General features: G+C 37.3%; 1 protein-coding gene across 8 annotated transcripts in view; it reads left to right on the top strand.

Annotated features, from left to right (window-relative positions):
* The window catches only part of GTDC1 (glycosyltransferase like domain containing 1), a 478402-nt gene that overhangs the window by 341742 nt on the left and 110245 nt on the right, over positions 1 to 26415 (top strand). For all 8 annotated transcript variants that reach the window (XM_027591202.1, XM_027591201.1, XM_027591200.1 and 5 more), the window contains exon 8: positions 14494 to 14603. In XM_027591202.1, coding sequence (XP_027447003.1) covers positions 14494 to 14603 — 110 coding nt within the window. The remainder of the gene's footprint in view (positions 1 to 14493; positions 14604 to 26415) is intronic.

Below are 26415 nucleotides of genomic sequence, written 5' to 3'. Positions count from 1 at the left end.
CTGGCTTTAAGGAACTTCAGGCATTCTTAATAGTCATAGATGAGATTTGTACACAGTGGATTTTCCTTCTTATCCCTAAAATGATAGCACAGGGGCACCAGCCTCTCTCCTTGACTAGAACCTAGATTTCTTTTTTTTTAAAAGATTGTATTTATTTATTTGAGAGAGAGAGAATGAGAGATAGCACGAGAGGGAAGAGGGTCAGAGGGAGAAGCAGACTCCCTGCTGAGCAGGGAGCCCGATGTGGGACTCGATCCCAGGACTCCAGGATCATGACCTGAGCCGAAGGCAGTCGCTTAACCACCTGAGCCACCCAGGCACCCCCTAGAACCTAGATTTCTTGAGGGTTGGGTCTCCTGTTCTCATTAATCATACTGATACCTCAGTGCCTTGTACAAGTTCTGTCTGGCACGCTGGGGTGCTCAGTTCTCCTTCAGGGAATGTATTACTGACTTTAGACAAAGATGTTCTTGTCTCAAGGCCAAAAACTGATACTAGATAAGAGATTTTATTGTTGTTTTGAGTTTTTATACTTTAAATAATACACTATAAAAAAGTAATACCAATTAAGTAGTCCTAGAACATACCATGGTTTTGTTATAGATCATATTGAATATAAAACTGGTATGCCCCGGCATGCTTCCTAAGGTAATTGATATTCAAGTAAAGAAAAGACCTCTTTGTAACTTCTCCTTGGTGGGTTATAGACTGCGAACCCAATTTCCAGACGAAAACAGTAAGAGGCATTTATTATGTATCTGTCCTGTGAATGCAGCAGCAGCGATATTAAGCATAATTATAATTTCTTTCTTTGACTTAAATGGATAAAATTGTAACTCATTTTAATATTTAGAAAATCTAAAATATACTAATTACATTAACTTTTCAGCTTAAAAAACTGTCGAAAAGTATTTAAAGTGTAAGAATATAAAGCAAAACAGGAATAAATCTCGAAGAAACTCTTTGCAATAAAATGAAAAGTTAATTTAATTCTGCTCCTTAAATACACACTGCTGTCTAGAATATGGACAGACTTCCTAATAAAAATAGTGTCATAAGTGAATGACACATAAGAGTGAATCATTGGGTAAGTTCTCATTAGAAAGTGTGAGACTGTTTCCAGTAAAAAAAGAGATTTCCATAAAATTTGACTCTAAAACAGAAGGAACATTTTTTTTTTCTATTTACCTTTTTAAAAGGTTACCATTTTTTTAGGATGTTGCACGGGAAATTCAACTTTCAGTGCCATTCTAATCCATGAAAATGGATGAAATATGTAGTCAGAAAAAAATTATTTCATATACCAGCCAATGCATTTCTGTAATCCTCCCAGAGATGATTATCAAACGGACTACTTCTTGCAAAAGTACCTTCTCTTTCTGATTTCTTACTTACCACTTTATTCTCTGCTTCTCCAGACTGAACCAGGCCCAGAGACATTCTTAGCACTGGCAGCCCACAAACCCTGTTGATGTTTGCACTGAAGGAAGAATATTTGACCTTGCACTCCAGGCCCACTCTTCACCATGGAGAAGCACCTTGAGCTAGCTCTCTCAGAATCCAAGGGTGTCTTCCACCCACTTCCACCTGTCCACCTGTTTGGTCTTCACTATTTTTGACAGCTTTTCCACCTATTGTGTGGTTCAGGGTTTTTGGTGTCTTATTGTTGTGGAAAATCACGTTTGCACTCCCATTTCTAGTTCTTCTTGTTGCTTTTGGGTAATTTCTAAGAGAAGAGAGATGAAAAAAAAAAAAGAAGAGAGATGACAGTTTACTCTCCCAATTTCAGCTGTAATTATCATAAGAGGGTGATTTGGTAATGAAGTTATAATAGTCCTGGGAAGGAATGATGAGCATGTGAACTATATCAAGGAAGGAAAGACAATGATAATGATAATGAGGAGTTCGTTTAGGGATTGATCGTTGTTGTGAGGGTGACTGGGTTCATTGTGGCTTGGATGACCAGATTAAAGGTGATATCTGACAAGATTAGGGATGCAATCCTGAGAAGAAATTTTCAGTTGTAGGTATGTGTATCTTTATACACAAACAGAAATTCTACTTTAAATCATATTTGTAACTCTGTGTTATAAATAATGACTACCTTTTTTTTTAAGATTCTTATTTATTTATTTGACAGAGAGACAGCGAGAGCAGGAACACAAGCAGGGGCTGTGGGAGAGGGAGAAGCAGGCTTCCCGCTGAGCAAGGAGCCTAATGTGGGGCTCAATCCCAGGACTCAGGGATCGTCACCTGAGCCGAAGGCAGATGCTTAATGACTGAGCTGCCCAGGTGCCCCACGACTACCATTTATTGAATGCTCACTATACTGTTTGCATGTGTAACATACTTGACTCTTTAGACGCTTCTGTGTATAATTATCAAGGTAACCATTGGAAGCTTAACAGTGGTACATTCCACTTACTATCAATAACTGGTTATAAAGTGTAACAAACTTTTTCGCCCACTTATGGTGGCTATTAAACTCATTGGATGGGCATGTGGGTGGCTCAGTCTGTTGAGCTTCTGACTCTGGGTTTCGGCTCAGGTCATGATCTCAGGGTCATGGGATCAAGCCCCATGTCAGGCTCCAAGCTCAGCAGGGAGTCTGCTCCAAATTCTCTCTCCTCCCTCTGCCTCTCTCCTGGCTCGCTCGCTCTCGCTCACTCCCTCTCTCTAAAATAAATAAATAAATCTTTTTTAAAAAACTCACTAGAATATTCTTAAATTTCCAGTTCTATAAATGAATAATGAAACAATGATGATTATAATCATTTTAACAACAATAATAATAACAGCTATCCTTTATTATGTATTTTCTGTTTGCTAGGCTTTATAAATTGTTTCATACACGTCATCTCACTTAATCCCCTCAATAGCCCTTTCAAGTGAACGTTATTAGCCAGACTGTTAGAGATGAAGAACTTAAATCTCAGAGTGGTTTAGTTCCTTGCCCTGGATTACAGCTACTAAATATCAGAACTAGGATTTTAGCCCTCTTTCCATTAGGCTATATTGTCCATATAAACTTTTTTACTTTATTTATTCTGATAAAACTTATCTTTAGAACAATAGTCATAAATGAATTGGTTATTACTAGCTTTCGAGAAGCATCTTCTTTTCTTCTTTTGGGTTTACATACACTTATAAAGCAAACTAGTCAAAATGATCTTTCACCAAATACACTATATACCATACTTGATTATTTTTATTATCTATTCTTTACCCGAAACAATTTGTTCTGATATCCACTAATCATAAGTATATTTAATTAAGACTTTGGTTTATGAGACTTCCCAGTCTGGAGCACCTTTTCTTGAGCAATATAGTTAATTTATAGCATGTAATATTATTATAATATTCAGAATCTTTTATTCTTTTCCATGTGAATAACTAGTATACCTTTGGTACCTAATGTGAGCAGTTCTTAATAACTCTAAATAAGCAACAAAAGACTAGAGTAACGAGGTTTGGAGCTGAACTTTTTTCTTTTATGGTATTGTAAAAGGGACCAGGTAGAAAATACAGATTAATTCCATTTATAAGAATGTAGAAAAAAGGAGGAGATACATAATTAATCCTGTTTATAAAATGAAAAAACGCAACATATGTAGCAACAAGAACACATCATTTTGAGCAGGTCTTTCTAGAACAGACATTCCATATTGTGTTCCTCCTTTCCCACAGTCATTGCCATGACAATCTGGTGTGCTTAGCAGTCACTGCTGAGTAAGGGAGACTGTCTCTTCTAGGGGATCTCTGTGTCAGCCAAAAAACACAGCAGTCTTCTTTGGGTCTAGAAACAAGACATAGTATGTGAAATGGACAGAATTTTTGCATTTTTCTCCCCATTGGAGGGATTTCTTATGAATTACTCTGTCCGTTTCTATTTTAACATTTTTTAAATCAGAATGAGGTTTTGGAGTGGATTTTTCTCTTCAAGTTAAGATTCTTTGCTATATGATTGAAGACCTTGTCATTTCTAGATGTGACAAAATGTCCACAACTGAATATGAAAACCTGTTATTAAGAATTGAAATCCATTTCGATGAAAGACATCTAATAATGCAGACCATGTTTAATTCTCCATTAAAAAAAAAAAAACATGATCCTTCATGTCATTTCATAGACCTATCCTACCGTAGTTTTAAAAATATAACTGTCTCTATTCAGCCATGACAGAACCATCACTTATTCATTTCAAAGTCATATTTTGAGTGCCCGCCAACTTCTCAGTAAAAGAGTTTCTCTAATGTTGTGGGACTTCCAGACTAATTATAAGGGGACAGCATAAAAATAATTATGAAATAATGTAAAAGAACACATTCATGAAATCATCAGTAGCATATGAATGACTGTTAATACTGGAGTGATTCAGAGTGAGATGGCATCTTGCAGGGATGAGTACCAGTAACAATAAATTTAAAGTCAATTAGAGAGACAACGGACAAGGAGTGGCAGAGAGGTGGGGAGAGCTGTGTTCCAAATTCAAGAATCGTAGGCACAAGAGCTGTGGATTGTAAAGAGCGGAGAGAAAGGGAGAGGGTGAAAATAAATATGAATACCAGTGCTTATTTGGGGAGATAGCAGGGGTAAATGATTGATGGGAATATCTGAATGTTGGTTAGGGTGGCTTAATTAAAATTTAAAGGCTTTTAGTTACTGTAGAGAGGAGATATCTAAGGAAAATCATGTTGAAGAAGATAATTGAACAATGTTTTGGAAGCTGAACTAGCAAAGGAGGAGTTTGAAGCTCAGTGGTGGTATAAAGGTATGAGGTGATAATATTGTACTCTCAAAATGGAAATTATCAAGAAAATCTCAAATTATTTGTATAGGACAAAATGGCAAAGTTGGTAATAAGTTGATTGGCAGAGCAAGTTTGGAAGCTGCCTCCTTCTGTTCAAAACCATGTTGGGCTTGAGACCCTGTAATACTGGGAGAATAAGAACATGCCAGTATGAGAGAGGAGCTTGGTCATTAATGCTGTGTTTGACAGGGCAGCCGTTTAGTTTTTAAGTCTTATACATGAGTTGTCATTGGAAGGGCCAAGGGAAGATTCTGAATATGTACCTGATTATAGAAATAGTAAAATCATCATTTACAGTAAATGGGAATAAGAAGATTAGATTCACAAGAAGTGATCTAGATTTAGAGTTGATTCAGAGTAATAACTTTTTTTTAAGATTTTTTTTACTTATCTGACAGAGAGAGAGCAGGGGAGAGAGAGAGAGAGAGAGAGAGAGAGAAGCAGACTCTCCACTGAGCAGGGAGCCCGATCCGGGGCTCGATCCCAAGACTCCTGGCTCATGACCTGAGCCGAAGGCAGACGCTTTACTGACTGAGCCACCCAGGCACCCAGTAACTTTTTAAACTCTACGCCAGGCCCTGTTCTAGACATGGGGAATACTGGGTAAACAAAGGCATAATTTCTGCCCTTATGGAACTTAAAACATAGCAGAAGGCAAAGCAGGTGAAACTTTGAAGGTAGGATAGTTCCAAAAGTAGAGTGAACATTGTAGGAAGGGAGGAAAAACAAGAAAGAATTAAGGCTTCTACAAAAGAGAAATTTGAATGTTATAAAAAGCACTAGGCGTCACTTTTAGTATTATTTGAAACATCAAAAAAAGGGAAGCAACTTAAATGTCCATTAGGAGAATTTACTTAAAATTTTGAAATATTAGGTAACCATTTTAAAATGAAATATCTATATGTGTTGGTGGAAATAGATGTCTATTATGTATTTAGTGAAAATGGAAAGTGCAGAATGACTGATATTAACCTCATATTTATAAAATGAGGAAGATGTATATAAAAATACATTCACACAAATATATATGTTTGCATATGCCTAGAAAGAGGTCGACCCCTGCACACCGAACAACTGTTAGTGGTGGTTACCTCTGAGGAGTACTATCAGGAGGGGTAAGGAATAGGGGCTTTCTGACTTTATATATTTCTGGATTATTTGTATTTTATTAGAATGGGCATGCTTTTTTTTATAGTTGAAATGTGTATTAAAGTAATTGTAGGGATCCCTGGGCGGCTCAGTCAGGGAGCTCTCTCTGTCAAATAAATAAAATCTTAAAAAAAAATTGTAAATTCACATGCAGTTCTAAGAAATAATACAGAATCCCCTCCTGGAACTCTGATGCTACAAATGTTGGATCTTCTCTTTTCCCATAGGTCCCTGAGGTTCAGTTCTTTGTTATGTTTTTGGGTTTTTGTTTTTGTTTTTTTTAATTTTTTGGTCTATTTTCTCACTGATGTTCACATCGGGTAAATTCTGTTTATGTCAAGATCAATGATTCTATTCCATGCTGTACTTTTTCTACTATTGAGCCGCTCCAGTGAGGTGTTTTTTTTTTTTTTAATTTCCTTTATTATACTTTTCAGTACTATTATTAACAGTTCCTGGATGTTGAGATTGAGCACTTGAAAATCTGACTGTCAGCTTCCTGACAGGGTAAAATAGGAAAGAAGAGTCATGCGTCTTCCTACATGAGGGGTAGAAACACAATTCTCAGAGATGTCAGAGAGTTTCCTAGACTGAACCCTGCAAGAAGTTTCTAACTATAGAAGGGGGACTGCTGGAGGAGCGCTCAGGATAGCTAGCAACAGTTTTGAATGTATTTCTACATATCTCTTAGAAATGTTATAATTCAAAAGAAAATATAAATGATTAGCTGGTTTCAAATTCCAGCCCCAGTCACCACATTTGACAGGGAGCAACTTTATTACAGAGGGAAATAGACTTTGGGGAAAGAGTTTAGTTCCATAGAACCTCCCAGGTCTGAGAGGAAGTAATTATGTACATTATGATGATTTAAAAGTATGTGTAATAGTGGATGCCACTTAAGTAACATCCAAGAATGGGGAAGACCTCATTCATCTTAATTAAGGTTCTTTGTGGCCTGCCAGTTCTTTGAGGCATGGGTATGTGCAGGCTGGCTGGCCAGAGTTGCAGAGAAGGGGAGCTTATTGACGAATTAGATGGCTGAATGAAATTATTGTATACAATATCCAGGGAGAGAGGAAATCATTGTGGAAGAGAAACAACCTGGGGGCTCTAAGCTTTTAGCAATGGGGAGATTTAAAAGGCAATCATGTTGTGGTACCTAATGGGAAAAAAAAATGATTTCTTTTCACTGGGTGGCCATCTGGATGGAATGAGTGGGACGATTTAATTGGGGAGGAGGTCATTGGGTTGTAGTCTAAGTACCCCATTTGGAAAACAAGCGAGGATCATTTCTAAGAAGGCAGAGGATGGTCAGTGGTGTCAAACTTGAAAGAAAACATAAGCAGCATGAGAATGAATGGGGCAGGGGTGGGAACTGGTATAGTTAGAGAACACCTTCACCCAAGAGAATGTGGGAATAGGAGCAAAGTTGTAAGGAAAACACAGGAAGGAGAAAAGACAGACATAGCTCATGTTCTAAGTTGAGATGATCTGTGAAAAGTCACCTAGAAATAAACCCATTATTAGAACTCTTATCATCAATAAATGTTATCAGGTAAAAGGGGTAATTTAAAAATGCCAAAGACACAAGTAAAGAAATTGTGGAGTAGGGAATAGGATCACAGGCTTCTGGAAGGAAACAGAATATAAGAACACAGGTCTCTCAAAAAGAAACAAGGTAGAAGATCTGGAGCTCTAATAGACTTTCAATTTTGAAAGGCAGACATCTCTCCCTCTGCTATTAAAAGGAAAGATGAGAATATGAATGTGCAGGTGGCACGAAAGCCTGATAGGCATAAATGAGAATTTTATTTTTCTATAACTTAATTTCTGTGCAATGGCCCATTTCAATATGGTGACAGAAAGCTCATGTAGTTCGAGACCCTGTCTTCCATTTTCCTGGTCCCCATTCCTCACAGGCCACGGCGGAGGGATCCCTTGCTTCTGTCTGTCTGCGGCTGCTCTGTGCTTCTTCCGTGAGGTGCTCGGAAACCACGGTCCCACAGTCAGGCCTCCCACAGCTCAGGCATCTCCCACGCGTGTCACCAGTACTGTCTGTCTAGATACACTCGCTCAGACATTCACTCTCTGGAGTTGTGCTTCTCCCTCAAGGTTCTGACCCAGCAAGTGTGGTGCATGGCTTCCGGTACCCTCAAAGTTCTGTTCGCCTCAACTTGTCCTCCACCAGTCCTTCATGTTTCTTGTCCGGAGGTGAAACGGCAGCACAGGGTGGAAGGGTGTGTGCTACACTCGGGCAGCGTTTTGCTTAAACACTTGTACCTGTTGGAAGTCCTTACCGTTTCTACGTGGATTGTTGCTCCTGTAATCAACCAAGAAGATTGCCCCCCCCTTTTTTTTGGTGGGGTTTAGAGGCCCCCATGCCTGTCCCAAGCCTTTCCCAAAGCAATGGACATGAAATATCTTAGCATCTTGAGTGTACTGGGGAGGAGAGGAGATGGAATAAATTAACATATCTAAAATATGAAAATACTGCCAATACCAAAGATGAAGAGAATGAGAGTTTATTGTAGATCTCCAGGGTGCTGGGCATTTCTTCATTCCCAACAACTAACTTTTTTTAATGTGGGTATCATTGTTATACCACTTTAAGGATGAAGCAACTGAGGCTGTATGGGATTATGTAATGTAGCCATTGTCATACTGCTGGTCAGTGGCAGAGCCACTTTTCTCTGAACTGCACCTTTCACTCTTCCTCTAAAAGCAGAGTTGAAGGGCAGAATACAGTATGAACAGTCTTCAGAGAAAGCCACAGTGGAGAGTCTTGGTCTTGGTCCACCATAAGTAAATAGTGGTGGGGAGGTCTGGTGGAGTGAGAGAAAGAGGGGCGCTAGTAGTATCCGAGAGAGACAGAAATGGAAAGAAGTCGAGAAGTCGGTGGCTAAAACTATTGGTTGAATTCTACTCGAAGCAGCATTTAGGAAGCAGAAGCTGCACACGTGGAGGGAAACCAGAACCAAAGTATCGCCTTGTCAGGCCTGTAGAGGAGAGGGAAGCGTTTATAGCCCTAGAAAGGAGAGTAGAGAAGTAAATGATCATAACAACTAACACAGGGTGGTAAATGGAAGTTCTATGTTTTTGAACAAGGAACACATCGCTGAATTTGGAAGTAAAGCAGTACTCCATGATGAGGAAGTGAAGATGGAGATTAGCAGCATATCATAAAGGGAAAGAAGTTTGAAACCATGGTGTTAGATCCTAATTTTATATTACTTGCACATATTCTTATTGCCATCTCTTGTCCAGTGGGTTTTAACCTCAAGTCACAAGAATCTAAGGAATGTCCAGGGCTTGCTGGTCTGGAAACAAAACCATGGACTGAAGGTGCCAAGTCTTTTTCTTCTCATTATATGTAGGAAGAAAGAAAGAAAAAAACAAAGATTGTATAGAATGATGACTTCCACATGATGAGACATGATTTCAAATGCAGACTCAACCTTTTCTGTGTGATGTTAAACAGAAGAATAATTGTATTTGTTTGACTACTTGGTTGAGATGTTTAACTCAGATTATGATCCGGTGCCTGGCTTGGAACTGTGAACATATAGCAGGAGCTCTACAGATGTAATTCATTTTTTCCATTCCTTCATTTATTCAACAAATATTTTTTTGAGCAGCTAATTTTATGCCACAGATAATGTATTAGTCAGCATAGGTCACATTATGCTGCAGTAATGAACACCCCTCTCCCATGTCAGTTGCTTAACACAACAAAAGTTTATTTACCTCACTAACTCAAAGTTGACTGCATAGTTAGATGGCTTTGCTTCCACGTAGCAGTCCAGACCGCCTCCCTCTTTTAACCTAACAGTCATAATACAAGATCTCCACGAGGATTACTGCACCCGAGAAAGTGCTATTCAGAACTACTCTTAGATGCTTCTCCCTGGAAGTGACACAAATCAGTCAGCTTGCAACCCACTGACCAGAACAAGTTCTGTGGCCTCCCCTACTGGGAGGAGTTGACCCTGGAGTTTTCTGTGTGGGTAGAAAAGAACCAGATACTGAGGAACAGAAGTAAAGTCTTCCTCTACTTGGCAAGGCACTGGGTACTTATAATGAACAAACCAGGCATCCTTTATCTTTCCCTCACGGAACTCTCAGTCCACAGTGACATGCTGCTGGGAAACAATAGCATGGGTAAAGAGCCAGGTTTCTGCCCAGGCAATGCAAGGAACGAGATCAAAGAGATTGCATTCCGTAAGTATAAAGTTATGTGGGAAAATAGGAAAGGGTAACAGTTTAGTGTAAGTGACAAGTATGGAGAACTTAGAAATCCTCAATAAATATTTACTGAACGAATGTTAAATGAGGAATAAGAAGAAATTTAGCTCTACAAAACTAAACGGGAAAGGCAACAGAGAGAGAACAGATATAGGAAGAAAAAACACATGGAAACAGTTTATGCTTTTCGAATGTTCTGAATAATATTTGGGAATAAAAGCTGTTCTTGCTATATCTGCTGCTTCCAGTAAGCCTGAAATATTTCCGTGCTGGTCGCTTCTGCCATAGTTGGGCTGCTGAAGAACTTGTTCCCAGCCAGACTGTTTCATTCTTACCTATTCAATAGTGAGGGGATTGTGGGAAGCCTGGACTTTGACTCATCTTCAAGAATGTTTTTTGATCAATCAAGTTTGCTTGCTGGGCAGCTATCAAATGTAGAGGGTCACAAGAAAGTAGGAATTATGCTACTGTACATACTGAAAATGGTACAACATTAGCCAAAAATCCTATGAATACAATTTTGTGGCAGAATGTTGGGGAGGGGGGTAGTTCCTTAAAAGCATTAAAAATGATTTATATTTAAAAATCTTTATTAAACAATAGAAAACATGGGCAGGGGGAGAAACCTAACACAACCCCTGTTAACATTTTGATATAGTTCATCCCATAATTTTTTCTAGGTACACACACCCATTTGTCTTACAAAAGCAGTTCATATGATAAATACTAGTCTGTCATTTCCCTTTTACTTAACAGTATTTCTCAGGTATTTTTCCATGTCAAGAGGTATACTTCGATAGCATTTTTTTTTAAGATTTTATTTTTAAGTAATCTCTACGCCTAATGTGGAGCTCGAACTCACACCCCCAAGATTATGAAATCACACGTTCTACCGACTAAGCCAACCAGGCACCCCTCTACAGCATTATTTTTAATGCAATGTGGTATTTAATGCTTTGTGCTAAAATTATAAATATGAGAGCTTCACATTAGATTTCTTTGGAAGACAAATTCATATACTCTGCTAAATGGGTTCAATTAATATCCTGGATGCCGGGATAGATTCCATGGATGACCCATTGGGTATTTGGAATGAGTTCCTCACTCATCAAAATATATTGAGCTCTGCCATTGACTGTCATTCATGCCTTGATATATGGCTCTGGCTAAATATCTGTGCACAGCATCTAATGATCATCTGAATGTTAGGAAATTTCTCATTTTTCTAAAGAGAAAACTGAGAAAAAAATTAGCAAAATTCACTATGTAACTTTGAGGGACATAAATGAAATAAAGTATCTACTTATAATATATGATCTACTAATTTAGACATAAGTAGTACTTTAAAGCATGTATCATGTAAAATCATTTTAGCAGTATTGCTCTTTTCCCACCCTTACATTTCATGAAGCAGTTGTAGCCCAACTCCCCCTTCCGTGCATTCTTGACATCAGTATGGAGGTTGCCATCTTTTCAGGAAGCTGGCATGTTTCCAACACCTGTCATCTGGAACCCCATCTAAGCTGCTTGGGGTGCAAGACTTGGAAAACTGTTATCACTGGAAATCTTTTCCTTAGCTATAAAAACCCACTTACTACTCACAATCTCCAATAACCACTTATTCTGTTACTTTTTTTAGTGATCTTTAAAGTACTTGCTTTCAACAACGTCCAACACTTTGAACTATAGGTCGTGTCTCTCAAAACAATTACTAAGACAATATTAAATTCCTTTGCTTCTGTTTTTACCCGTCCCATCAAGTGAATGACTGCTCCCACCATCCAAAACTGTTACCACTACGCATTGTTTCAGGTTAATGCAACTTTCCTAAACAGTGTTTTGTTCAAAATAAAGTAATTGAGAGAGTGCCCAGTATTATGAGAGACGTTAAGGAAGGACTTTAGTATAAAATGCCTCTTTTCCTGAGGGATAATTTTGGGGAAGAAAAATCTCACTTTACATTCGTCCATATATTATAGTTTAAATAAGAGAAGGATTCATACAAATCTCTTTTGTGTTCTTATGCAGAGTGACTGTTGAATATGAAAGCTTTTGTCCACCTATAAAAATATCTGTAGAAATGGGTGAACTGCTTTATTTTTCATTTAAGTAAATTGAATAAAAACATGAAACAAATAATACATTATACGTTAAAAAAAAAAGAAGAAGATAGCAGGAAGGGAAGAATGAAGGGGGGGGAATTGAACCATGAGAGACTATGGACTCTGAGAAACAAACTGAGGGTTCTAGAGGGGAGGGGGTGGGGGGATGGGTTAGCCTGGTGATGGGTATTAAGGAGGGCACGTACTGAATGGAGCACTGGGTGTTATATGCAAACAATGAGTCATGGAACACTACATCAAAAACTAATGATGTAATGTATGGTGATTAACATAACATAATAAAAAAATTTTTAAATCGAAAGGATACGGTAGGATTGTAATGCATTTATCTTGTATGGAAGCACTGAAAGTGCAGGTTCATAAAGCCTGCTGCCTTGAAAACACTCATTGGAATCTTTTCAGAACTACAGCTTCTACCCGCTTAAACCTCCTCCCAACCCCAAACCGCATCTATTTTAAGCTTAAAACAAAACAAACAAACAAAACAGCAGGAAATATTTAGAATAAATATTCTCTTGAGGATCTATAGCCAAAATTTTTGGAACTCAAAATGAAAAATTTAGAGAACAGAGTGGCTAGATTTCCCTATAGTTTTACTCTCTCTTTAAGATATATTATGTTATATTGTTTCCATTCTTTTCATCTAAGTACTTCCCAGAGAATCAGACTAAAAGAACATATCACAGATTAGGTGGCAGCTATTTGATTGATATGGTTGAAGATAGCATATGGTGTATTCTTTACTTTCAAACTGTTTTGAGTCTTTCTTCTTGCCCACAGCATATACAGTATATATGAGAACTATCCGAAACCTTCCCAATGGTACATGTATATAATATGCATCATTTTAAAAAGCGATCAAAATTTCACCATTGCATTTTTTATTATTTGAAGTAAATCAAATCAAGAGATACAGAGCTTAAAATAAGTTGTTACAGATTCTATAAGATCTTATAATTCCGTAAGATTATAAATGCTGTTTTAAAATGTTAACCAGAAGATGCATTTGTTTTAATTCTTGATACTGAAAATATTGACTGAATTGTGATTTAACACATTTAGGGTTGCAGATGTCATTTTTCATGAGATTTCCTGAATGATGTAATTTTCATATTTCATATAGCAGTTTGATCAATTTACAGATTTATTTTACATAATTAGTTGGTAAATGAGAAATTCAATTGCTGATATATAACTATTTCTCTGTAATATAAAAAATAAGTTAAAATTCTGAATTATAAATAAAAACCAAATATTTTGAAGACATCTGGTCCACATCTGTCTGAAATAAGATAATTTAAAACAGTGCAATTAAATGCAAAAAATACTGAAATATTCACACCTTACAATGTAAAAAATAATTCACTTCATTTTAATGTGATTTCTTGAACTGATGATTTTTTTTTATTTTAGTGTCCTTTAGCCTCTCATTCTCATAAAGAAGACTGACAAGCTAAACAAACAAAAATAATCCATGTTTTTCAAAGCCTCTGCTAAATGAAAGAATTATCTTTATTACTATTCTTTTATGAGTTGACTAACCTCCACTCCTGAGTTAATACTCAGCGGACTTAGACTCAGGCCTACCCCCTTTTGATGTATTTATAATTCTCCATTCAATTATTTAAAATGAGAGATTAGTGAGAGAGTCTGTAATCTTGCTCCCTAAATTGTGCGTTCCTTGTGGGCACAAAGGGGCTCAGTAAATGTGAGAGGAAGGTATTCAGACCCATGAAAATGAAAAACATCTTTGGTACATTCTCATGATCAGTAGAGAATCGTCCTTTGAAGACTGGTCTTTTCTTTTGTTAAAAACCCATGTTAAGTGGAAAATTAACCATTTTAGAGAAAGGAAAATACACTAGACTTTCTATAGTCTAACCAAAAAAATGTGAAAAACAAGATAGATTTCTCCTTTAATAAAAGGCTGCAGAGCCTTAAGATTTCAAAAGAACTGGGTTTTGATTCATGAGAGAGAAGTTACATTCATGAAATCACTCAATGCTGATGCTACAATTTAAGGTTATAGGGGGAAATCTCCGCTTGGATGCCCGAGGCTCCCTTAACTAGCAACAGACCACAAAAGGAATTGATACTGTGAAAAGGGAAAATATTGTTTCTAACACACCGTAAGGTTTCACAAGTAATATTTTGTGTGTTTATTTCCAGGGAGCATGATAAAGATCCAGAGAGTTTTTTCAAAGTATTAATGCACCTTAAGGATTTAGGACTCAATTTCCATGTGTCTGTCCTTGGAGAAACCTTCACAGATGTCCCAGGTATCTTTTTTGAATTTTCTAATGTGTAATTTTATAGATGACATAAGCTCTACAACTTAAGTATTAATTTCCATGTTTCCCTTTGTTAGAATAATCAAGATGAGCACTGTTAACCGAAAGATTATACGATGGCATTAAAGTGTGATTCAATTAAAAAAAAATACTTAAGTAAGCATTCTTTGATTTAAGTTGAGAACGTGAAGTCATCTCTTTTATCAAATATAGTTTATAGAATGTAACTTGATGTAAATAAAATATATTGCTTTAGGCATCTTAACGCTTAAGGAAAGTGGGAATTTGTAATTGGATATACAACCTCTCACCCCTCAGGTCACTGGTTTGAATCCTACTCACATTGATAACGGCTAAAATACATGACCATCTGTTAGGTGGACTGTGTAAAGCATTTTGGCATCAGACTTGTAATGTGGAGTAGCCCACAGTCTACATCTAGTTGTCATTGGCCCATGCCGTTTTCATTGAGTTGTGGAAACACAAAAATCTGAAGCTGATGGCAGCAGGTCTTCTCATTCTTAATGCCACACAGAGCCTCGTCAGAGCCATTTCCTTCGCCCTCATCCTCAGTGGGCATGTTTGGGTTATATCAGTTATAATATTAGTACAATAGTGATTTGACATTTGTATACATTGCGGAAACAGTTACTACTATAAATCTAGTGATCATCTGTCACCTTCCAAAGTTCATACAATATCACTGACTGTACCCCTTTGTTGTACATTACATCCCCATGACTTACTTATTTTGTAAATGCAAGTTTGTACCTCTTAATCCCCTTCATCCATATCACCTCCAACCCTACTCCCCTCTGGCAACCACCAAACTGTTTTCTGTATCTATGAGTCTGGGTGTTATGTTTGTTTGTTTTGTTTTGTTAGATTCCACATGTAAGTGAAATCATACAGTATGTGTCTTTCTCTGTCTGACTTATTTCAGTTAGCATAATGCCTTCAAAGTCTACCATGTTGTTGCAAATGTCAAGATGTCATTTTTTATGGCTGAGTAGTATTCCTGTGTGTGTGTGTCTGTGTGTGTGTGTCTGTGTCTGTGTGTGTGTCTGTGTGTCTGTGTGTGTGTCTGTGTGTGTGTGCCAAGTCTTCTTTATCTTCTTTATCATCTGTCATTGGACATTTAGGTTATTTTCATATCTTAGTTATTGTACATAATGCTACAGTGAACATAGGGGCACATATATCTTTTTAAATTAGCATTTTTGTTTTCTTTGGATAAATACCCAGAAATGGAATTGCTGGATAATATATTGGTCCTATTTTTAAATTTTTGAGGAACTTCCATACTGTTTTCTGTAGTAGCTGCACCAACTTACTTTCCCACCAACAGTACATGAGTATTTCCTTTGCTGCACATCCTCACCAACATTTGTTATTTCTTGTCTTTCTGATAATAGCCATCTTGAGAGGTGTAAGGTGATATTTCATTGTGCTTTTGATTTGCATTACCCTGGTGCTTAGTGATGTTGAGCATCTTTTTCATGTGCCTATTAGTCATCTATATGTCTTCTTTGGAAAAATATCCATTCAGATCCCCTGCCATTTTTTAATTAGATTGTATGGGTTTGTTTGTTTGTTTGTTTGTTTTTGGCATTAAGCTGTACATGTTCTTTATATAGCTTCAGTATTAACCCCTTATTGGATGTATGACTTACAGATATCTTCTCACATTCTCTGGTTGCCTTTCCAGTTTGTTGATGGTTTCCTTAGCTGTGCAGAAGAAGCTTTTTAGTTTGATGTAGTCCCATTTGCTTATTTTTGCTTTTGTTTCCCTTGCCTCTTGAGTCAAAGCCAAAAAAAAAAAAAAATTAGTAAGGTTGATATGAAGGGGCTTACTGCCCATGTTTTCATCTAGGAGTTTTATAACTTCAGGTCTCCCATTTGAGTCTTTAATGCATTTTGAGTTAATTATTATGTATGGTGTTATAAGAGAGTGCTCCAGTTTTATTCTTGTGCAGGTAGCTGTCCAGTTTTCCCAACACCATTTGTTGAAGAATCTATTCTTTCTCCATTGTATATTCTTGCCTCCTTTGTTGTAAATTAATTGACAATATGTGTGTGGGTTTATTTCTGGACTCTGTATTCTGTTATATTGATCTATGTGTCTGTTTTAATGCTGATACTGCACTCTTTTGATTACTATAGTTTGAAATTGGGGAGTGTGGTACCTCTAGCTGTGTTCTTCTTTCTCAGGATTATTTTGGGTATCATGTTCTTTTGTGGTTCCATACACATTTTAGAATTACCTGCTCTAGTTCTGTGAAAAATGTCATTGGAGGGGCGCCTGGGTGGCTCAGTCGTTAAGCATCTGCCTTCAGCTCAGGTCATGATCCTGGGGTCCTGGGATCGAGCCCCACATCAGGCTCCCTGCTCCGCAGGAAGCCTGCTTCTTCCTCTCCCACTCCACCTGCTTGTGTTCCCTCTCTTGCTGTGTCTCTCTCTGTCAAATGACTAAATAAAATCTTTAAAAAAAAAAAGAATAAAAATGTCATTGGAATTTTGATAGGAATTGAATTGAATCTCTAGATTGCTTTGGGTAGTATGGACATTTCATGAGCATATAATATCTTTACATTTATTTGTATCTTCTTCAGTTTCTTCACGAATGTTTTATAGTTTTCAGTTTATAGGTCTTTCACCCTCTTGGTTAAATTTATTCCTAGATATTTCATTCTTTTTGGTGTGATTATAAATGGAATTGTTCTCTTGAATTTTATTTCCAATAGTTTGTTATTAGTGTATAAAAATCATTTTTATACATCAATTTTGTATCCTGCATATTTACTGAATTCATTTATTAGTTCTAACAGCTTTTGGTGCCGTCTTTAGAGTTTTCTACATATAGTATCATGTCATTTGCAAATAGGGACAATTTTACTTCTTCCTGTCCTGTTTGTATGACTTTTATTTCTTTTTCTTGTCTAACTGCTATGCCTAGGACTTCTAGTACTATGTTAAATAAAAGTGACTAGAGTGGGCATCCTTGTCTTGATTCTGATCTTAGGCAAATTCTTTAAAAAAAAAAAATCTTATTATTAAGCAATTTTCACACCCAGCGTGGGTCTCGAACTCACAACCCTGAGATCAAGAGTCACATGTTCTATTGACTGAGCCAGCCAGGCACCCTTGATTCTGATCTTAGAGGAAAAGCTTTCCACTTTTTAGATTTTCACTGTTGAGTATGATGTTAGATATGGGTTTGTCATATATGGCTTCTATTATGTTGAGGTACATTTCCTCTATACCCATTTTGTTAAGAGTTTTCATAAATGAGTAATGAATTTTTTCAGATGCTTTTTCTACATTTATGAAGGTGATCATATGATTTTTATTTTTCATTCTGTTAAGTGGTGTATTACATTGAGTGGTATTCAGATGTTGAATTTACCTTGCCTCTCTGGAGTAAATCCCACTTGATCGTGGTGTATGATTCTTTTAATGTCTTGTTAATTCAGTTTGCTAATATTTTGTTGAGGATTTTTGCATCTATGTTCATCAGGAATATTGGCCTATAATGTATGTGTGTGTGTGTGTGTGTGTGTGTGTGTGTGTGTGTGTGTGTGTGTGTGGTGTCCTCCTCTGCTTTTGGTATCAGAGTAATGCTAATCTCACAGAATGAGTTTGGAAGCTTTGGTAGGAAGTGTGGTAGACTAGAACCAAAGTATAGAGGTTCTTGATAACTGAAGTAGATTAGGTAAAAGTAAGAAATAAGGAACCTAGATCATGAACAGGAAAGAAATGTGATGAAACTTGTATTTTAGGAAGCTTTATCTTTCAGTGGTATGTAGGCAGATTCACAGTAAGACACTACAGTGGTAACCCAAGTGTGATTCTTGAAGTGGTGGCTGAGAGATTAGTGAGAGGGATGTAGGACAGAGATATTCTCAAGGAAAGCACAGAAAGGAATTTTGAAGACGGATAGCTGTAGAAAGAAGGAAGAAAAATTCTGCTCATTTACAAAGCTGGTGAGTTTTGTTTGCGGCAGCATTGAGGTATTTGTGGATGGACTGAGAAGTGTGACTGGAGGAAGTCCCTAAGCAGAAGGCTTCTCAGCCAATTTTACTATTGGCTAGTTTCAAGCCACCACTACAGAAAAGACTAGGATTTTACACAGGGCCATGTTCTTGGGATCACAGTCTCCCTTCCCCCTCATTAACACTGAGCTATTTAGAGCAGTACGGAGGGTTAAAAGTAGGGTGTGGAGCCTCAGGGGCGCAGGTACTGAGTGCTCAGTCGTTATAGGTCTAATCTTATTACTCAACTTTGGCCTGACGGTAGCGTATACTTACTGAGCACTGTAGGAGGGGAATTCCACAGTGAACAAGACTCAGCCTCCACCTTCAGGGAGCTCTGCCTTGGGCAGATACTTACATTACAATTAACAGGTACCCAAGGTGTTGTGAAATAATTAGGGCATGCTGTGGAAGCCCACAGGAAGGGGTATCATGTTATCTATGATATTTCCAGTCTCAACTGGGGCTCTTTTTGTCTTAGCCTCTTGTCCATCTCTGTCATTCCAAATGTGAGTCAGCTTTCTTCATGGCTACAGCAATTCACCTTGTACATAAGAGGATTCCAAGTTGTTGTATGGACAAATGAGCCTGGTAGCTTTCCAGGTTGTGTTCCTAGAAGGCCACCTTGCCAATCTTTACTCTAAAGTTTTCCTAACAGGCCATTTTATGTATTTTCAGCCATTCTTATTATTGTTTTGGTTTAGCAAACACTTACATAACACTCACTGTATCCCAGGCATTGTTCTAAGCAATGTACAAATATTAAGTCTAATTTCTCATAACAGTCTTGTTCAGTATTACTGTCTCCATTTTTCTCAGGTGGTGAAAACTGAGGCAAAGAGAAATTAAGTAAAGTCACATAGCTAGGTAGTACTTTTTACTGCTATGCTAATGGCTTTCTGTGTTCTTGTTTTCTGAACCGTTTCTCTAAGTTTAAACATTATTTTTTTTCCCCAACTCACCATCCAACTTCACAAAAGGGTTACCTAGCAAGCATACATTTCTTTGCCTGTTGTCTCTTTTGAATGCTGCATTAGCATATCTAAAACCCATACCATAAGCCAATTTACATACTCTGTAATATCAGCCAGAGTACTTACTCTCAATGCTATTAACACTTGTAAAGAAGTAGTTTTCTTATAAATAATTGCAGTAATAATTATTATTATGCTATTAATTGCTACTGTTTATTGACAGTTTACTTCTTACATGGTTCTTTGTCACATTATTTACTGTAATGCTCATGATAAGCCCAATGGAGTAGGTATTATTATCCCACTTGATAGGTAGGAAGACTGAGACTGAAGGCTTAAGTCATTTTGATTGCACTGCCTGTAAGTTAAACTTTTCTCTTTCACATACAAGCCTTGATGTATTGGAAAACCAAGAAAGGCTTAATATATGACTGCAGGACCACTCATTAGTCTTTTTTTTCTTTTTTAATCAAGATATGACATATATAACATTGTGTAAGTTTAAGGTGTCCAACATGTTAATCTGACACATTTATGTATTGTAATATAATTACCACTGTAGTTTTAGCTAACACCTCTCTAGTGTCACATAATTATCATTTCTTTTTTGTGATGAGCACATTTAAAATCTAGTCTCTTAGCAATTTTGAAGTATATAATATAATATTGTTGGCTATAATCACTGTGTTATGCATTAGACTTCCAGAATTTATTCTCTTTTAGTTGCAAGTTTGTGCATTAATTTCTTTGTCTCCAACTTCCTTCTCCTTCCCTCTCCACAGATCTCTTAGGGAAATCTAGCACATCTGTGTGATGATGTTAATGCCAGTGAGTTTTACTGCCCTTTTGATGAAACAATCTCCATTAAATTTCTTTTGAAAATGTTAAAACTGTAATAGAACAACTTTGTAGTGTCTCCATACTATTATTTTCACGCATGTTTATTATCTTCAAATTATATTGTCATAAGGTTTTTGTAATCCTTTTTCTGGGAAGTGTGGTAGATTATGATTCTAGTTTATAGATACATTGTTTCTAGCTCTTCTGTGTCATCCTTTCCTTTTACAAAAGAGTAGACAGATCTAGCACAATGATTATTCCAGGTTCTCAGAGCTGGGCACCGTGGGCGAGACAGGCAGGTTAGAAGTCCAACCAGGGAGTCCGTCTCCTCACTCCTACATGCTTCTATACATATGCAGTGAGTGGTTTTTAAATATCTTCTTTGTGCCAAGCGCTATGCTAGACAATTAGGATGAAATGGTGAATAAAGCAGACATGTTCTGGGATGTCTGCAACTTGTCATCCCATATCAGAGTTTGATTTATCACTTACTACAACATTCCTTAGATACATTAGAACTGTCCTTTCTTGAACACCTAGCATGTGCCAGGTAGTGTTCTAAGCACTTTGTGCATGGCCTCACTTACTCTTCACTGTTGTGATTACCATTTTACTGCTGAGAAAAGTAAGGCACAGGGAGGGTAAGTCACTTGCCTGAAATCACCCATCCATCCAATTATGAAACCACATTTCCAACTTCGTCAGTCTATCTCCAATACCATTGTATATTCTACATGGAAGCCCACAAAATCATCCTTGTTTTAAAGATACCCCAAATAATAGTTGTCATATATTTAGTGTTCAATAAGTATTATCTGAAGGAATGAAAGAATGAGTTTGGCATAGAGAACCATATCAGTACATATGTAGAAATCTACATTGAAACTCTTTTCAAGTACTAGAGAGTTAGTGACTGAAAATAGAGAACCCTAAGACTTAAGGAAGTTCTAAGTGGTTTTATATTATATTTTCTATTTTATATAGGAGACCTTGATTTAATATAAATCTATTTTCCAGTTTTTTCTCATCTTTCAACTCCTATTATCAGTCAAAATAAGCTGATTTCTGCTAAACTAACAGACAATCTTAAAATCTCAATGGCTTGAAACATAAGATTTCATACTTACGCTATATATTTATTACAGGTAGGCAATAGTGTTCTACTCATTATGGTGATTCAGGGACCAGGCTTGCAGAGAGACCCAAGCATCCACCATCTCAAACATTGCCAGTTACCATGCCAGATGGAAGAGAAAACTAGGAGATCCTCCCATTAACAATTCAGCGCTCTATCCTAAAAGTGACATAGGGTTCCACTCAACACATTGGCCAGAACTTGTTGCAAGGCACTGCACAACTATGGGGGGGGGGGGGCAGGAAATACAATCCTGAGTTAGGCCCAGAATGGGGGAAGAACAGAAATATTTGGTGACTAGCACTGTTGACCACCACAGCTCCTTAATATGCATCATGATCTGTGGCTGATCAGAGAGAAAACCAAGCCCATCCAAGATGCCTACCTTAATCTGAGTGAGTCTGTCCCCATTGAGTAAAGAACTCTTAACATATATTAGAGTACTCCCCACAGTCTTCTCGCTGGAGCAAGCTAGCTGGTGTCTGAAGACACATCTAGCAACCAGGTATCATAAGGCAGAGTAATAGGAAGTCAAATTAGCCCCTGTGGGAATGGAGTAAATTATCACTTACAGGTGACCTGGCATTCTGGAAAGGTTATAGTGACAGTCATGAGTAGTTTTGCCCTCCACCCCCAAGGGACATATGACAATGTCCAGAGAGCTCTTAGTTGTTACAACTGCTGAGGGCAGGGTGCTACTCACAGGTAGTGGGAGAGGTCAGGGATGCTGCTAACCATCCTACAATGCACAGGACAGCCCCCCACAACAAAGAATTGTCCAACCCAAAATGTCAATAATGCCAACATTGAGAAACTCCTGATTTATAGGAATTGAAGTCAGAAGATCGGGTTTGGACTGGGTCCTGTAGCTTTCTCCGTTAACCTCAGTCAATCCATCGTACAATACAAAGGGGGAGATGGGAAAGAGAGATACAACAATAAAACCATCTGCCCCACCCACTTCAGTGAGTTAGAATGAGGATTTCAGCAAAATTAATTTGGGGGAAAGTGTTTTCTTAACCACCAGGCAGATTTTGTTATATGATTCATGGACTTCCCTTCAGAGTTTGTATATGGAGTGAGTCTTTAATGCATTTTGGATCCAAAGATGACATTAATGATGCTGAACCTTAAAAGTTTAGTTCCGACATTATTTTAATTATTTTTAATTCAGAAAATTGAAAGATCATTCTGCTATACCAAACGTCCATCAGACTCCGTGCTACAAATGGGCCAAAAAACCCAGAAGCTCCTCAATGCAAATATTTTAGTTTTGACCAGTTCTCATGACAGGGTCAAATTGTTAGCCCTTGATGGTTTAAAAAAAAAAAAAAAAGACAAATACTTAAGATAGCAAGTCAGTGGAATGTGTTTGTATACTTAATAATTTCCCACAAATGATAATCCTAAACAATTTTTTTTTTCTGTGAACAGCCAAAGCCTTATAGCAGGGCTCTTCTTTCCCAACTGCAGACATGGTGGAAGAAGGAGTTTTAGCTTTAGGTACTGGGGAACCATGAAGGTTTCAAGGAAAGTAAAAACCTGAGCTACAGTTCTGGCAGATAGAAACCCTTCTGGTTCACCTTTAATTTGAGATTAAGAACAGTATATGGAAAACTTCTGGTTAGTATCTGGCATGACAATGGCTATAACTGTGATCTTGGTATATTCCTGCTCCTTACTTCTGGAGTCAATGTTGGATGATTATGTAACATTTCCCTCCCCTCCCATCTCTCTTTTCACTCCCAGCTACGTCTCATTTTCAGAAAAGCAGCTACCCTAAGGGATTGGGGGGAGGGATGTAATAGAAAGTTTCTAGGAACGCAAACCGCTTATATCACATTAATATAAAGGTATAAAATTTCGCTAAAGGGAGAGCGCAGCAGAAGGAAAGCTTATAAATATATGGATCAATGTTGAATTAAAAGAGTATTACATATGAAATGAAAGAAATGTGCCAGTAAAACTGAATAAAAGCATTCTCTCTAGACCATACCGTTCCTCAAGCCTTTCCTTCTCCTTTTATTTTTTGTAATGTTATTACTACCTACCTCTTCCCCTAACATAGAAGTATTTACTGAGTTCCTATCGTGGTCTGTCGTCATATTGTGGATACCAAGAGTAGAAGATGTGGTTCCTGCCCTCTAGAATCTTATTGTCTGGGAAGCAAAATTGTTTTTATAATTGTTTCATTATACCATGCCCTGGTTTATATTGGAACATTTTCAAATTATTTTGAATATATTACTTGATAACCCTTACGGCAGTGTAGTAGACATTCAAACAAGTATTAGCATCCCAAATTTATAGCTGAGGAAAATGATTGATATTGGCTCCATTTAAGGAGCATGGATCTGAGGTAGATTCTCAATGGACAGAGCCACCTTCACATGTTTCTTGTAAATAAGCATATAGTTACTTTCCCAAGAATATGATTGGGGGAATCAGTTTCCCAAGAACATGATTTAAAACAGAAGTTTTCTTTCTCTTAGTCCTGTGCCGAAGAAAACAACAAAAAATAATGGGAAAGTAAGGCAGATTCTATAAATGTAGACATATATGCTCCTGACAGGAAATAATAAATGCTGTAATAAAAATGACAATATCTCTTAAGATAACTTAAGAATTTAACAAGATGCCAGTAAAGATGCCAAAATATTACTTTATATCTTCACAGCATACTTCTAAAATTCATATAAAATAAATAAATAAATGCGTAGAATATCAAAGGAATAACAAAGGGAAACATGTCCTACCACATTCAGAACATGTATGGGGTGATAACTTTTAAAAGAGTACAAATTCAAAAGTAGAACAATGGACAAAACAGAGAATTCAGAAATAAACTCAATTTGTATATAAATTCAATATCCAACAAACTTAAGATAACAAAAATTAATACACTTATTCTAGCTCTAAAATATAATATTATTAGTGAAAGCAAGAAAATAAGTAAAATAAATAGCTACAGTGCACCAAAAAAAAATTTCATGAAAGAAATCAAGTATAGATTTTAAATATATATAATAGATAAAGGTTTACAGAAGCATCAACATGTTGTAAGCACAGTAACTTACTGAACTCTTACTTTGTGCCCAGTGCAAGGCTGGGGCTTGTACTCGGATATTCCATTTGATAGTGCAACAGTCCTCTCAGTAGGTACACTGTCCCCTATGTATGAGCGAAGGCACGAAGGCATAAGTTAAATAACTTACCCATAGTCACACAGCTAATAACAATAGAGATAATGATATCCCAAGAAATCAACACCAAACCAAATTTGGGGGAAAAATATCTGATTTTACCAGTAACGAAGTTACGTATAAATACAGGGAATATGATAGAGCAGTTACATGGACCCAAGAATAAAAGTAAAGGCATATCCTAATGAAGACTAGCCAGTTTATGGAGAAACATCTGCATGTATAGTGATGGCAATGTAAAATATTTTTCCTATATAAGTTATTATACCCTTTGTTTGGGTGATTTCACATCGAAGAATGTATCCCATGGGAATCCATCCTATGCCTTGCTCCCAAACATCTCTCAAGAAATTGTTCTCAAAAGTTGTAACTATGAAAACATGACTGAAGCAAAATGCTCTTTCATTTTCCTAAACAGGAATCCTCAAAGTTTATGAGAAATGTGCACTCGGGGAAGACTTTAAGGAAATAGATAAATTAATTAAATAACGAATGGGAAAAGTCAGGACATTAATGAACCAATAGGAAACTAGAAACAGACCCTAATTTTAAAAGCCTGTACATGTGTATATGACAGAAGGTTGATAGATAGGAAGTCTTAGAATATGGCTTGTGCATCTTGCTTTGGTGTTTCGGTCCTTTTGAATTCCTGTAGTTGTATATGGTCATGATTTGGAGTGTAGTGTGGTCAAAATAATATGTGCCCCAATAAAAACAGTCCTTTGACTATGGTAGAAGGCCTGCCTCTTTTTACAAATTCATGTTTCCTGCAATGTCTTATCAGCCCAGGAGTCTCTTGACAGATCGCAACAGAATAGGGAGTGAATATCTGGATCCAACTAGTGAACTTTTCCAGCTATATCTCTCTTGGCCTAAATTGTTACATTTGTGAAATGGAAACCATCAGAGATATACGGTACAATGGAATGAATTCTATCCTGGAATTTAAAAGGTTCAGGGTCTGCTTACAACTCTGCCACTGATCAGCCGTGCCACCTCTCTTAGCCTTTGCTTACTTATCCATAAAATAAAGTAACCCAAAAGAGGTTAGAACTAGAAGGGACCTTGGAGACTAGGGTATGTCAACTTTTAAAATGAAGTGCATGTCCCACCCGCAAGGGAATTTCACATAGTGACACTTTCTGGAAAAAATCTCATGTAGTGACACTTTCTTATTGTGAAAACAACAAGTATAATGATTCTGCTTTTTCAAAACGTATTTTAGTCTTTATCATCCTGATACCTATGTGCATTCCCAACCCCAACTCCCACCCTCAGGCAGTTGAGAACCCTCGATCGAGGTTGTCACATTGATTCCAGCCACCCGCATGGCTGACTACAGTTGCCCAGTGTTCCATCCTGTAAGCTTTTGCTACCTTAAACTTCCAAAGGCTTCATGCATCTTGCCTTCCCCTTTTCCCTGCCTTTATTAAATTAAGTACAACTTCATTGATCTGGATTTCTCAGTGTGGTTTCAACTACCTTCCTAGTCTTACTTCAGTCCCCTGAAGGTAGCTCACATGTCACTACCCACAGCCCCTCTCTCCTCCGCCTGTCACAGTTCAACCATCTTCCATGACTCATCTCATCCACCTTCCCTGACCTCTAAAATGGGTA

The sequence above is a fragment of the Zalophus californianus genome, chromosome 3, assembly GCF_009762305.2.
Source record: "Zalophus californianus isolate mZalCal1 chromosome 3, mZalCal1.pri.v2, whole genome shotgun sequence".
Lineage (NCBI taxonomy): Eukaryota > Metazoa > Chordata > Mammalia > Carnivora > Otariidae > Zalophus > Zalophus californianus.
This window is presented reverse-complemented; position numbering and strand designations above follow the sequence as displayed.